The 13,572-nt window shown below is 37.9% G+C and overlaps 1 protein-coding gene and 1 pseudogene across 5 annotated transcripts in view; both read right to left on the minus strand.

Annotated features, from left to right (window-relative positions):
• Positions 1-13,572, minus strand: part of LOC117483973 — an 18,028-nt pseudogene continuing 4,456 nt past the window's right edge.
• The window catches only part of LOC117483963 (vascular cell adhesion protein 1-like), an 18,283-nt gene continuing 12,089 nt past the window's right edge, over positions 7,379-13,572 (minus strand). Inside the window, exons 2-10 of one of the 5 annotated variants that reach the window (XM_034132335.1) lie at positions 12,156-12,193; positions 11,856-11,905; positions 11,320-11,709; positions 10,645-10,950; positions 10,310-10,573; positions 9,822-9,915; positions 9,713-9,752; positions 8,803-9,547; positions 7,379-7,826 (exon numbers count right to left, since the gene is read on the minus strand). In XM_034132335.1, the coding sequence (XP_033988226.1) occupies positions 9,284-9,547; positions 9,713-9,752; positions 9,822-9,915; positions 10,310-10,573; positions 10,645-10,950; positions 11,320-11,709; positions 11,856-11,895 (1,398 nt within the window). In that variant the 5' untranslated portion in view covers positions 11,896-11,905; positions 12,156-12,193 and the 3' untranslated portion in view covers positions 7,379-7,826; positions 8,803-9,283. Of the gene's footprint in view, positions 7,827-8,802; positions 9,548-9,712; positions 9,753-9,821; positions 9,916-10,309; positions 10,574-10,644; positions 10,951-11,319; positions 11,710-11,855; positions 11,912-12,155; positions 12,194-13,572 lie in introns of all 5 variants that reach the window. The other 4 variants (XM_034132334.1, XM_034132337.1, XM_034132336.1 and 1 more) reach the window with 4 other exon arrangements.

The following is a 13,572-nucleotide window of genomic DNA, read 5'->3' on the forward strand; positions in this document are numbered from 1 at the left end:
TCTTTGTGACTCAGGATGTTTGTAACTCGACCACACGGTTGACATAGTCTGCTTCTGCTGCGTCCTGAAAAATAAGAGGGGAGTTGACAGTAACTTAAGAGATTCAGTATCTGTAAAGATTAAAAATAGTTGCAACATGTCATTTGTGTAGCCACAGAATAACAGTTATGTCTCAGGACCTCACAACACCATACACTGTACAGCAGACGGAGCAATCAACCAAATAACTAAAAAGACCCTTTAAAGGTCACCTTTTAGGCAAAATCCACTTTTTCCTGTCTTTAATACATAAACATGTCTCCCTTCTGTGTTAAGAGACTCTGAAAGTTTCAGGAAAATGGATTCCCTCTCTTTTTGTCCTGATCCTTTTATATAAAAACCTGTCTGAAAATGAGCTGATCACATTTTGGCCACTTTGTGATGTCATAATGTTTTTTTGGGTTGTACAACCATTATCCAATAACCAACCAAGGTAACTCCCGCCACCTTATCACCTGAATCTCCTCCTAGAACATTGTGTTTGTTCAAACCAATCATCTCTCAGAGGGGCGTGGCCAGCAGCAGCTCATTAGCATTTAAAGCTACAGACACAGAATCAGCACTTTTGAAAAAGGGCTGAAACAGAGGGGTTTATGGGATGCTGCAATGATCTGTTTGGTATTTCAGCCAAACACTTCAGAGACATGTTTTGTGTATATCTGAGACCTATAATATATTGTTGAAAAAGAGTATGATAGGGGATCTTTAAAGAATAAGCTGAAATGTGCACACTAAAACGCACACATATACACAATAATGTTTGCTATATCATCTTTACAAGGTGATACTACGTTAATGTTGTGTTAGAGCGTGTTGGACAGCACTCAAAATAAATGAATGCAGGTTTAAAGTTTGACTTGATTTTTATTGGGGAATACTTGTATTTGTCTATGATTATGTTTTCTTGGTATTTATGTCTGATGTTCTGTTATCAGCAATCTGTGTTTTAATGGACCAATTCATATAATTGTTATTGCAAACATGTTACCTTTTTACACTTCCATCAGACATGGAGCAACATTAGCCTTCATTTGGAGTCATACGTCTGATAACTGGAATATTCATCTAATATTTGTTGCTCCGAAGCTGCTAAACACTCCATTTGTCACCAGCTAACTTTTTACATCACAAGTCTGCGATATAAGGTAACATAACCAGATGTTTTAGTTATTTTCATTGCTTTAACCTGCTTCAAAATTAAAATTAATAGTGAACATTCGTAAATGCCTGCACCCAGCTCTGATGTCTCAGTAGTGAGTGTGCTGCTTTGCATGTGATGTCACTGCTGTTGAAAAGCATAATCATTGGAGGATAATCCCTTCTTAATTAAGCACATCCTAACACAAGAAAAACTACAAATAAACCCTAGTTTATTAATACCTCTCCTCGTCTGGTGGATACCTCCTCTGGTTCAGAAGAGCGTCTTGATCTAAACCAGCTGGAGAAAAAAGGAAAACATTTTTTCTTTGTTTATGTTGTGATGATAATGATCTACAGCCAAATATACACATTAGTGTGTAGTTGCAAATGTCATATGACAGGAAAATTTGTCTCACCATTCAAAGATGACCATTGTACTGACGAGCATTATGATTCCCAGGATCTTCAGTATCAAATGAACATCAACCGTCCCAATCTGTTGATCACCTGCAACCCAACAGCATGGTCAGATTCCACTCACTGGGAAACATGAGAACATCTCAAACCAGGACTCCTGCTGCTACCTTCAAATATCAACGCACGTCCTTACGATAGTTTAATTACATTTATTCGACATGGAATTGTAGTGCAGTTTCATGTTTACCTCCGTTAGCCGGCTGGATCTTTGGTGAGGTTTCTTCACCAAGAGCGTTTGTGGCCACACAGTAATAACGTCCTCCCTCTGTGGCATCAAAGCTGTAAATCTCTCCCTGTGAGACCTTCATGTCTCCATCTTGGCTCTCCTTGAACCAGGTGAAGCTGCTGACGGGAGGCTGGGCTCTGCTGGAGCAGCTCAGCTCCACTCAGCCGCCCGCTGACACCGAACCTGAGGGCCGACTGACGGAGGCGAAGGTGTCCTTAGGAGCATCTGAGGAAAATGTGACATTAACTTCATTCAAATCATACCATCATGTACAGACACTCACAGGGTGTTCTTACATGAAACATGGAGAGTCTTTGTCTCCTCTGCTGTCTTAACATCTTTCCCTTCATTCACAGGATAGCTGGCAGAGCAGGTGATGGAGAATCCATCATGTTGGTCTGTCAGAGTGAGGGTCTTCTGGATCTTAGTCGTGAAGGTCCGATCTGGGTTTTCCTCCATTGTGTTGGGAGGGTCTTGTTGGAGAGTCCAGGTGAGTTTAGGAGGGGAGTGTGGACAGGGAGCTGGAGCTGAGCAGGTTACAGTGACAGACTCCGCCTCCTTCAGATCACCTGGGATCTCAATGGTGGGGCTCGGAGGAGAATCTGTGGTTTTAAAAAATAAATAAACTGATTGTAAGCTTAAAATAAATCAATATAAAATAGAGTCACTCACAGAATGTTGACCAATATGGGTTTTTGTAGGCTGACACTGCTATTTCGTATGAAATCTTCAATGTCATTGAATCCGTGAATATGGATTTCTTTTACCGTGTGCCCCAGAAAATGTTGCTCAAACTCTTTAATATAATTCTCCATAGCGTTTATCATCCTCAGAGGGTATTACTGTATTGCATTGCATTGCAAGGTTACAGACAGATAATATTGATAAAGGCCTGAATAACCAAATTTAAGAGCCCTATATAAACATGCCATACTATTCATGCCAAAGATAGAACCATTTTCTTATTTGATGTAATAGATTACTGCATTTTGTTTGTATAAGTGTTGCCAGTGGTTTAAAGTAGACAGAGCTATTTTTTGTGAAGTGTATTTATTACTCATTAGGAAGTTATAAATACACGAGGGTTCCTTTTCCCAAATCTCCAATGCATTGTTATGTATGACTCTAAAAGTAAAATGGAAACAATAGGATCAGATTTATTTATTTAACATCCAAGCAGATTCAGTAATCTACGGCCTCAGCTGTATATCAGCATCCTCACACCATCCTTCAGCTCACTGATCCTGTAAGTATAGCCTCTATTCTAAACCTTAATATTTGAGATCGACTGAAAAAACTGAAAGAGTCTCTTACCTTTCACTGTTATTTGAAGAGGAGGATCACATAAAGCTGTTCCCCGAAATGGGCCGTTCTCAATCCTGAAGAAGTATTTGTCTGTGTGACTTTCTTCCAAACTAGAAAACAGAGTGGTGCAGTTTCCCTGTCTCAGGTTTCCTGTAATACTCATTGGATATGTGTTGATTGTCCTATTACTGTGGAAAATCACGTTTTCTGTTTTTTGGCCAAATTGGGGCTCTTTTTTAATCCACACTACGAAGATTTCTCGTGCGCTGTTGAAGCCCACAGCTAGGTCAGCGCTGAAGTTACACAGGATCAGCAAACAGGATCCACTCAGTGCTTCCATCCGCTTCGGTGTGGTGATGTTAAGGGACTTAGAACAAGTACCTTCAATAAGATGTGGGAGAAAATCTGCAGGAAGAAAAAAGAGCATATTAACAAACTGTGTCTTGTAAGCAAATTGTATACAAACTCAGGATGTGAACAAAGGAGTAATTCTGGTATTTCTGCTTTTTCTAAGTAAAGATTGTAAACTATTAAAGTAACAAACATCTCACCTGAAACAAAGAGGACTAGCAGCAACATGTTGGTCACCATATTCAGGATTCTGGATTTACAAACAAAAGATCACTGTTACTTTTCATTTGTAGTAATCATACATATAACGTATTCACTTTTGACAAAGTGCTTTTTAAAGCAACTTCCCTACTTCAAAGGCACCACAGAAACTTGCCCTGTACAACCAGTTAGTTTTTGACACTTTCAATGTAAAGGCTTCTACAGTATTATGCTTTTAAATAATTAACAGAAAATATAAAAAATATAATAAAAGACAGAGTTCAGTCAAATGTTTCCTTACCACATGAGCCCACAGCTAGAAAATAAGAAAACGTAAAGTGTTCTGGCTTGAGTCAAACCTTTTTATGTTTAAGGGAACTGAACTAACCACGAGCCGCTGTAATCTAAAGAAAGATGATTTGCTGTTGAAGAAATGTTTCCCTTTTATGGAGGCAAAACGAGTAGAAATCACATTACTACATTTACTGCAGTTTTCCTGTGATAAAAGATAACACCACCCTTAACAGAGGTAGAACAAAGCACAATCATGTTTTTTTTTGTTAATTTAATGTTTAGTTTTTAAAGTGGATGGTTGTAAAAAATGTGGTTGATGTTTGGAACCCTTCCATAGCCGAAAACAGTGAAAATGTAGTCTTCTCCAAAGCGGGCCATGTATGCCTTATCACATGTTTCTCTGGAAATATTGACCAGAATGCCATCACCTTTGAACTAGTCTGTCATTATTAAAACAATCACACACATATTTAATTCAAATGTACCAGAGATTGTTCTCTTCTTTCTTAAAAGTAGGAAGTAAGGAAGTGAGACATTTTTAGGTTTCAAAGGACATGAGTCATGCCGTGAACAAAAATAATGACATATTTCAAGAGCAGGAAATATTAACTTTATTTTATTCACAATGTTGATTCTTACCATTTTAATTATCAAAATATATCATCATAAAAACAGTAACTTAGATATCTGATTGTATTTGTATGCATATAACTCAAAGCCTCTCCACAGAATTCTTTTTTAACCCCTGATGTGTTTTTTATTTAACACAGTTCACATGCATCCAACAGAAATACAAGTTAAGCAAATACAAGGTATAAGAACAAAATAAAAATCATGTTCCATGATTACGTTTAACGTGAGACAAATGAATGAAGAACTTTTTACTTGTGTGTGTATTTAATGGAGACAAAGAGCAGGAAACACTTCAACATGTTATTCACTAGGTTTAGGGTCATATTTAAAGACCATAGTACCATTTAGTATTTACAGAAATCTGAATTTTAAGTGGCACACTCAGGCAAATCAATACGAAATAGATTATTTATCCTATACCAAAAATACCTGAAAAATGTTGTAGAAAGCATTGAAATGATTGTCTTACCAAAATGTCAATTCAGGAAGTAATGTAAGGTGTCCAACAAATGTTCTACAGTATTTAGTCTTGCGAGACAAAAGGAAGTGGAGACACACACACCAGGCTTTTGTAGCTGCTAGATGCCACATCATGACCGATATTTAGTCTCTCTGCTAATATCCTATTTTTATTTTCATCACACCACTCACTGCAATCCTGTAAGTCACTCCTTCTTAATGTGGAACATATAAGGCAAATCAATACAGCATTTTCTTTCAGTAAAAGTGAACTGAACGTCTTCCTGCTCTCTTTGTGACTCAGGATGTTTGTAACTCGACCACACGGTTGACATAGTCTGCTTCTGCTGCGTCCTGAAAAATAAGAGGGGAGTTTACTGTAACTTAAGAGATTTAGTATCTGTAAAGATTAAAAATAATGTGATGTCATTTGTGTAGTCAGAGAATAACAGTTATGTCTCAGGACCTCACAACACCATACACTGTACAGCAGACGGAGTAATCAACCAAATAACTAAAAAGACCCTTTAAAGGTCACCTTTTAGGCAAAATCCACTTTTTCATGTCTCTTCTACATCAACATGTCTCCCTTCTGTGTTAAGAGATTCTGAAAGTTTCAGGAAAATAGATTCCCTCTCTTTTTGTCCTGATCCATTTATATAAAAACCTGTCTGAAAAGGAGTTGATCAGATTTTGGCCACTTTGTGATGTCATAATGGTTTTTTGGGTTGTACAACCACTAGCCAATTGGAAATGACTTCGCCTCAAATCTGAAGAAGTATTTGTTTGTGTAACTTGTGTTTAAACTGGAAAACAGAGTGCTGCAGTTGTTCTCACTCAGGTTTCCAGTGATATTCATTGGATAGATGTTCCCTGCATTGTTACTTCTGAAAATCACATTTTCTGGATGTTCTCCAAGGTGGATGTTTTTAATCCACATTCCAATTCTGTTGTCAATCCCCGTTTCTTCTGAAGCACTAAATGTACACGGGATGTGTAAACAGGATCCACTCAGTGCCTCCATCTCCTTCGGTGCAGTAATGGAAAGGTCTGTGCAATCCATAGAACCTGTCAAACCAGACTCATGATGAATATGAGGTTATAAAAATCAGTATGAATAGACAAACTAAATATACCTCAGCAGCTGGATGTTGCATGCAGTTTTTCCCGCAGCAATGTTGGTAGACAAGCTCACCTGAAATAAAGAGGATGTGGAGTATCACGATTTCTGTTGCAGACATGGCTCCCAGCTCCTAAGTTGGAAAGAACAACAATAACGCTGACACTGTTTAAACAAGTTTTAGAGCTAGTACAAACCGGAGTCATCGTATTGAACAGAGAAACCGATGCTAAAAATCTAAACACTGATGATGCAAATGATTCCTTCTCAGTCTTAATTCTGACCAAACAAAAGGATCAAATTAAATATTAGATCATATAATGTTTTTTTTTTAGTTCATGAAGAGTCATTTTTAACATAATTTAATAAAATCTGGAAATGTTCTTACCTAATACTTAATAAAATGTAATAATAAATAAATACACTATGGTAAAACAAATATGCAGCAGTGTCTAAAAATATTATATCACATACAAAAAAAGAATACTGCAAAAAAACATTCTAGCTCTTTATGCAGGATACAAAATATATCATTATAATATTTTAAAATTGAAATATTATTAATTTGTGGCATTATATTATTTAAAATATAATATTCTTCTGTTTTTATCACTAATTCATGACTAATTTTAATGTAGTATTGTGTTATTGTGGAGCAAATGTAAGATACTTTGTTTGCAACTGGGTAGTTGAGTTGAATATTACAAATTCATATCACATCCTTTAAATAAAAGTAACTATATGACATTAAATGAAGGGGACAGTACCCTACAATACACCACTGCGTTAGGACCTCCATGTGAGCAACAGTGACACCCAGTGGACACACTCTGTATTACATGATCTGTAATGAAACTTAAAACACTGCATGCAGAACTCATGCCATGTCTTACATCCAGTGGTGTAAAGTAACTAAGTACATTTACTCAAGTACTTAACTTTAGTGCAATTTTGAGGTACTTGTATTTTGAGTATTTCAATCTTCTACTCCACTACAATTCAGAGGTCAATTGTGTACCTTTACTCCACTACATGTATTTAATACCTTTAGTTACCTTGCAGATTTGGATTAATGATGTGAAATATAATCACACATTAAGTCTTGTTTTTGTAAATTGTGTTTATTTGATGCATTCATTTTTATTAAGTAGCATACTGTACATTTGCACCTCTTTAACTTAGAAGCCCCTGATAGCTTTGCATCATCCTCTGTATCATTATAAAATAGGCAACAATACACATATTTAGCTATAATCAATGAATATTTGAACACTGTAAAAACTTCAACACCCCCCCAGCTGTCATCAGATTGTGATTAATACGATGCTAAATCTTGATTGGTGCACAGAAACAGGTGACATCATCTTTTCCAACCTAAGCCACACCCACGTCAAACTAGTGAGAGCCTCCATGGAAAAAAGACTCATGTGAATTTCAAAACTGATAAAAGTTATGTCAAAAAAAGATAAATAATATATACATGCTTCATAAATAAATACATAGAATACGATACCCTCCTATATAATAATAATAATACTTTATAGTTTTTCAAGTTGGGAAGTGTTTTAAGCATTACTTCAACTTAAAGGGGACCTATCATGCAAAATGCACTTTTGTACGTCTTTTATACATGAATATGTGTCCCCGGTGTTCCAGGGAACTCACCAAGTGTCAGAAAACACAACCCTCTCTATTTTCCTCCATACCCAAATCTCTAAAAATGAGGCTGCAACGGATCTGATAAAATCTGATCCAGATTTGAACACTGTCCTGACGTCAGGACGGTGGCGCTACGGCTATTGGGCCAACTCTCCACCTATCAGGGGAATGTGGGGTTGGGCCACGGCCGGCCATTGCCGCTCGAAAGTGCTGGAGACGCTGTAGTACATATGCCAGGCCTGTAAGTGGCGCTGTAGTCTGCCACAAAAGCAGCGAAGAAGACTTCCCGCCCATAGTTACCATGGTTACCCTTCTGTTTATTCTCCGCTGTGGCTTTTTTTCTCCCTCCCCGAGGCAAGCGTTTGCTCCCGCTGCTTTAATTCAATGCAATCCCTCCCCGTCGAGGCAAGCACTGTAATTCTCTCCGGTTAGTCCACCAGCAGATGACAAACACCCACCTCTCCGCCTCTTCCAAGGAACGAGGGGACCGTGCGGCAGAGTTTCAGTTTCAGTTAATTTCGCCGGTCAAGATGTCCGTTAAAGTTTAAATCTTCTGGACAAAATTAGAAAAGTGCCGGTCAAAGGTCTTCTTTGTTATTTATTGAGCTTTAAAACAAATGAATAACGACTCTATATAATAAAACACGGAGGACGGAGATCTCTTTTTTCTCCCCCTCTTCTGACAGCCCAGCAGCTGATCAGAGCATGTCTCCCCTCTCCTGCAGGGGGGCGTGGTCAGCAGAATCAGACCCGTAGACAGCAAACAGCACATAGAGCGAAATGAGGCATGGCTAAAATGCATGATCTGTTTGGTATTTTGAAAACAGAAACGTATAAATATACCTTATATAGGTATGGCCCTACAATATATAATTTAAATATAGCATGATAGGTCCACTTTAAACAAAAAATTAAATACCTGTTGGTTTATTTTGTGAAATGACCTTTACACAAAAATACATATCATTTCTCAGATCATATCTCCAGTGAAAATAACAGATGGCTGACTAAACCAGATAATTAAGATATTTTAAAATGTTAATTTAAGTTATTCGTCATCGTCTAACTTTACTTCTGATAGTCTGATGATTTTGATTTGACAAGGCCTAACAACTCCCCTTTCTTTGTTTATTTCTATGAATAAATGGCACTCTCTTAGTAATACTTGCAAACTAAATGTAAAATGTTGGGTTAAAAAAATGCAGTTTGTTGCATAGGAGGGCTTTTTTAAGTGCCAACAATTGATTTTTAAGAACAATAAATACCATAAATATGACACTTTAAATATATGGAAAAGAACTTCAAGTTTTGAAGCAAAAAGGTTCTTGTGGCAATAAAAAAAACGGAATATTTGTCTAAAAAAATACATGTCTATAAATTCATTTCCTTTTCACTTGAGCGTAGAGGTCCTCTGGTCTGTTTGCTGTCTCTGACACTTTGACCTCAGCGTACAGCGTGTCCTCCGTCTGTCCACCGTCCTGCTCTGAGACAGGGGGACTTTGATTCCTCTGCTTGGAGAAGTCGATCTCTCCGTAGTGGATTTCTTCTCCTGTTTCTGTTGCTGCGGCTGATTCTTGGACAGCTGTTAGCCTCTGCGTATCATTGATTTGTGTCTCATGTTCTCCCCTGATCTGCCCTCCCTGCTGAGAGTTGATACATAGAAATAGGAACTCTGATGAAACACCATGACAGTGGTTCATTGTGCCACATTTACTCACACATAAGGAACTTAGTCAGTGCAGTCTCCAGTCTATTTAAAAAAGTATTCACAACATCTATATGTACTGCACATTTGAGTATTTCCCCACCTGTGACTGTTCTTGAGTTGTATGTTTGGACTTCAACCACCTGGAAGAGATAAAGAGCGGTCAGCTTCATGTAATAGATTTGGATATTAAATTGATTTGAGTTACTCACCAAACAGCAACAGCAAAACAGATGAGTATCATGATCCCAATGATCCCCCCAACAACTCCCCCCCATGGTGAAGAGCCATGAAGCTGTTTGTCTCCTACAGGAAAAAAAAACATTCGTGGCTATAATCCAGATTTCATGTAGAGCTTGACTTCATACAGTATTTAGGAAACACAGACAATGATGAAGCTGTTGCAAAACTCAAAATGTTTTCTCAGTTGATGAAATTCTGTTTTTAATTTTCTCTCTTCCTTTTTTCACTTTCCTTTCCAATTACAAATCTCTTTTCGTCCTATTTTATGTGGCCTACATTTGATGAAATCCTACCTTATCATTTATAGACCACATTTTTCTATGTAAATATGTTTTTTAACTTCCAATCAAACTCATTATTCCCATTTTTGCTTATGTTTACATTGATGCATTAACTGCTTTATCCAACAATACCTGCTCCTATTTCACAAACGTATGCAGTACATTTCTGTGTTTACCTCCGTTAGCCAGCTGGATCTTTGGTGAGGTTTCTTTACCAAGAGCATTTGTGGCCACACAGTAATAACGTCCTCCCTCTGTGGCATTAAAGCTGTAAATCTGTCCCTGTGAGACGTTCATGTCTCCATCTTGGCTCTCCTTGAACCAGGTGAAGCTGCTGACGGGAGGCTGGGCTCTGCTGGAGCAGCTCAGCTTCACCCAGCTGCCCGCTGACACCGAACCTGAGGGCGGACTGACGGAGGCGGAGGTGTCCTTAGGAGCATCTGAGGAAAATGTGAGATTAACTTCATTCAAATCATACCATCATGTGCAGACAATCACAGGGTGTTCTTACATGAAACATGGAGAGTCATTGTCTCCTCTGCTGTCTTCACATCTTTCCCTTCATTCACAGGATAGCTGGCAGAGCAGGTGATGTTGAATCCATCATGTTGGTCTGTCAGAGTGAGGGTCTTCTGGATCTTAGTCGTGAAGGTCCGATCTGGGTTTTCCTCCATTGTGTTGGGAGGGTCTTGTTGGAGAGTCCAGGTGAGTTTAGGAGGGGAGTGTGGACAGAGAGCTGGAGCTGAGCAGGTTACAGTGACAGACTCCGCCTCCTTCAGATCACCTGAGATCTCAATGGTGGGGCTCCGAGGAGAATCTGTGCTTTTACACATTTTAAATGTAAGGATACAGGCCAATACAGTTTTCAACAGTAATCAAAAAATGTACATCTTGTTGTAAAATGTGAAAAGAAAGGTCAGTCAGCTGCATCCTTTATCGAGATGTCACTCACTCATATCTGTGCATGTAGACGTGCATTATTTGTAATAGTAATACATACAATATTATACTATATACTGTAATATATTTGGATTGAAAATATGATATGGAACCATTCTTTCAGCAGGTTTCAGATATTATGACTTTTTGATTGTCTGAATAATTTCTGTAATAACTGATACATTGATTATCCTAGATGTATAGTTTAACAATAAAGGTATGACTACTCCAACAAAAAGTCTCTTACCTTTCACTGTTATTTGAAGAGGATCACATGCAGCTGTTGCCAGAAATGGGCTGTTCTCAATCCTGAAGAAGTATTTGTTTGTGTGAATTTCTTCCAAAGTAGAAAACAGAGTGGTGCAGTTTCCCTGTCTCAGGTCTCCTGTAATACTCATTGGATATCTGTTGATTGTCCCATCACTGTGGAAAATCACGTTCTTTGGTTTTTGGTCAAATGCGGACTCTTTTTTCATCCACACTCCAAAGATTTCTCGTGAGCTGTTGAAACCCACATCTGGGTCAGCGCTGAAGATACACGGGATCAGCAAACAGGATCCACTCAGTGCTTCCATCTGCTTCGGTGTGGTGATGCGAAGGTGCTCACAAGCACCTTCAACAAGATGTGGGAGAAAATCTGCAGGAAGAAAAAAGAGCATATTAACAAACTGTGTCTTGTAAGCAAATTGTATACAAACTCAGGATGTGAACAAAGGAGTCATTCTGGTATTTCTGCTTTTTCTAAGTAAAGATTGTAAACTATTAAAGTAACAAACATCTCACCTGAAACAAACAGGACTAGCAGCAACATGTTGGTCACCATATTCAGGATTCTGGATCTGCAAACACAAGATCACTGTTACTTTTCATTTGTGTTAATCATATATAACGTATTCAGTTTTTACAAAGTGCCTTTTCAAGCAACTTCCCTTCTTCAATGCACCACAGAAACTTGCCCTGTACAACCAGGGTTAGTTAGCAAGCAAGTTAGTTAGCAATTTGCATTTAAAGGCCTCTGCAGAGCTGTGCTTTAAAATAAATATTACAAATACAATAGAAGAGTTCAGTAAAATGTTACCTTACCACACGAGCCCACAGGGAACTGAACTAACCCCTAGCTGCTGTAATATAAAGAAAGAGGATTTGAGAAATGTTTCCCTTTTTTAGAGCCAAAACTGCTATAAATAACATGACTACATTTACTGCAGTTTTTGTCAACGCTGCACTTTTCCTGTGATAAAAGGGGAACAAACCACCCCTAACCGAGGTAGAACAAAGCACAATCATGTGGATGGTTGTGTAAGAAATATTTTATTTACCATTTTGGTCCATAGCCAAAAATAGTGAAAATGTATTCTTCTCTTGTAGCTCTGTAAGTAATGATCAGAGAGTCAATACATTTGGACTGGATGTTAACAGAGACAATAAAGTAAAGTTTTCATCAATACCTTTTACTATCTTTGTTATACTCTGTATTTAAACACACATGAATAATAGGTGGAAAATAAATTGGCAATTAAAAATCCAAAAGGTATGTATTTACTTTTCTGTTATTCTGTTATTATTAAAGTAAGGAGCCAAATCACCAACTTCATTAATTATTATGTACCAGAGACTGTTCTCTTTTCTTAAAAGTAGGAAGGAAGTCAGTGTCATGTCTCGGAAACTTATTATGAAAGTTTATTCTTTATATTAGTTTTGTCATGTCCCGTTGTCCTGTGCCCTCTGTCTTATTGTGAAAAGTAATTCTCCCTCTCGTTTCAGAACTCCATGCTCCCCGCCCCTATGTGTCTCCTGTGTTCGTGATTGCTTACCCCGCCCTGATTGTTTCCACCTGTTCCCCTCACCTTGTGTGTATATTGTGTTAGTCCCCACCTGTCCAGTGCCAGTTCGTTTCTCATTCATGACTACGCTCAAGCCTGCTCCATGGTCGTATCCCGTTTCTCATGCTCCTGATATCTGCTGATAGTTTTTCCTCGAAAGAGTGATTTTGTGTTTCCTTGTTTTGTTACTGTGCTTAAACCAGTAAAGTCTTTATTTTTGGATACCACCTGAGTCTGAGTCTGAGTTGTGCATTTGAGTTCATGCCACAAAGTTCACCCCTTGACAGTCAGATGTTTAGGTTTCAAAGGACATGAGTCATGTCCTGAACAAAAATAATGACATATTTCAAGAGCAGGAAATATTAACTTTATTTTATTCACAATGTTGATGCTCACCATTTTAATTATCACATTTTATCATCATCAACACAATAACTTAGATATCTGAATGTATTTGTATGCATAACATTCAACGCTTCTGCACAGAATTATTTTTTAACCCCTGATGTGTTTTTATTTAACACAGTTCACATGCATCCAACAGAAATACAAGTTAAGCAATTACAAGGTAAAAGAACAAAATAAAAATCATGTGCCATGATTACGTTTAACGTGAGACAAATTAATGAAGATCCTTTTACTTTTGCGTGTATTTAATGGAGACAAAGAGCACAAAC

Source organism: Trematomus bernacchii, unplaced genomic scaffold (assembly GCF_902827165.1).
Source record: "Trematomus bernacchii unplaced genomic scaffold, fTreBer1.1, whole genome shotgun sequence".
NCBI classification, from domain to species: Eukaryota; Metazoa; Chordata; class Actinopteri; order Perciformes; family Nototheniidae; genus Trematomus; species Trematomus bernacchii.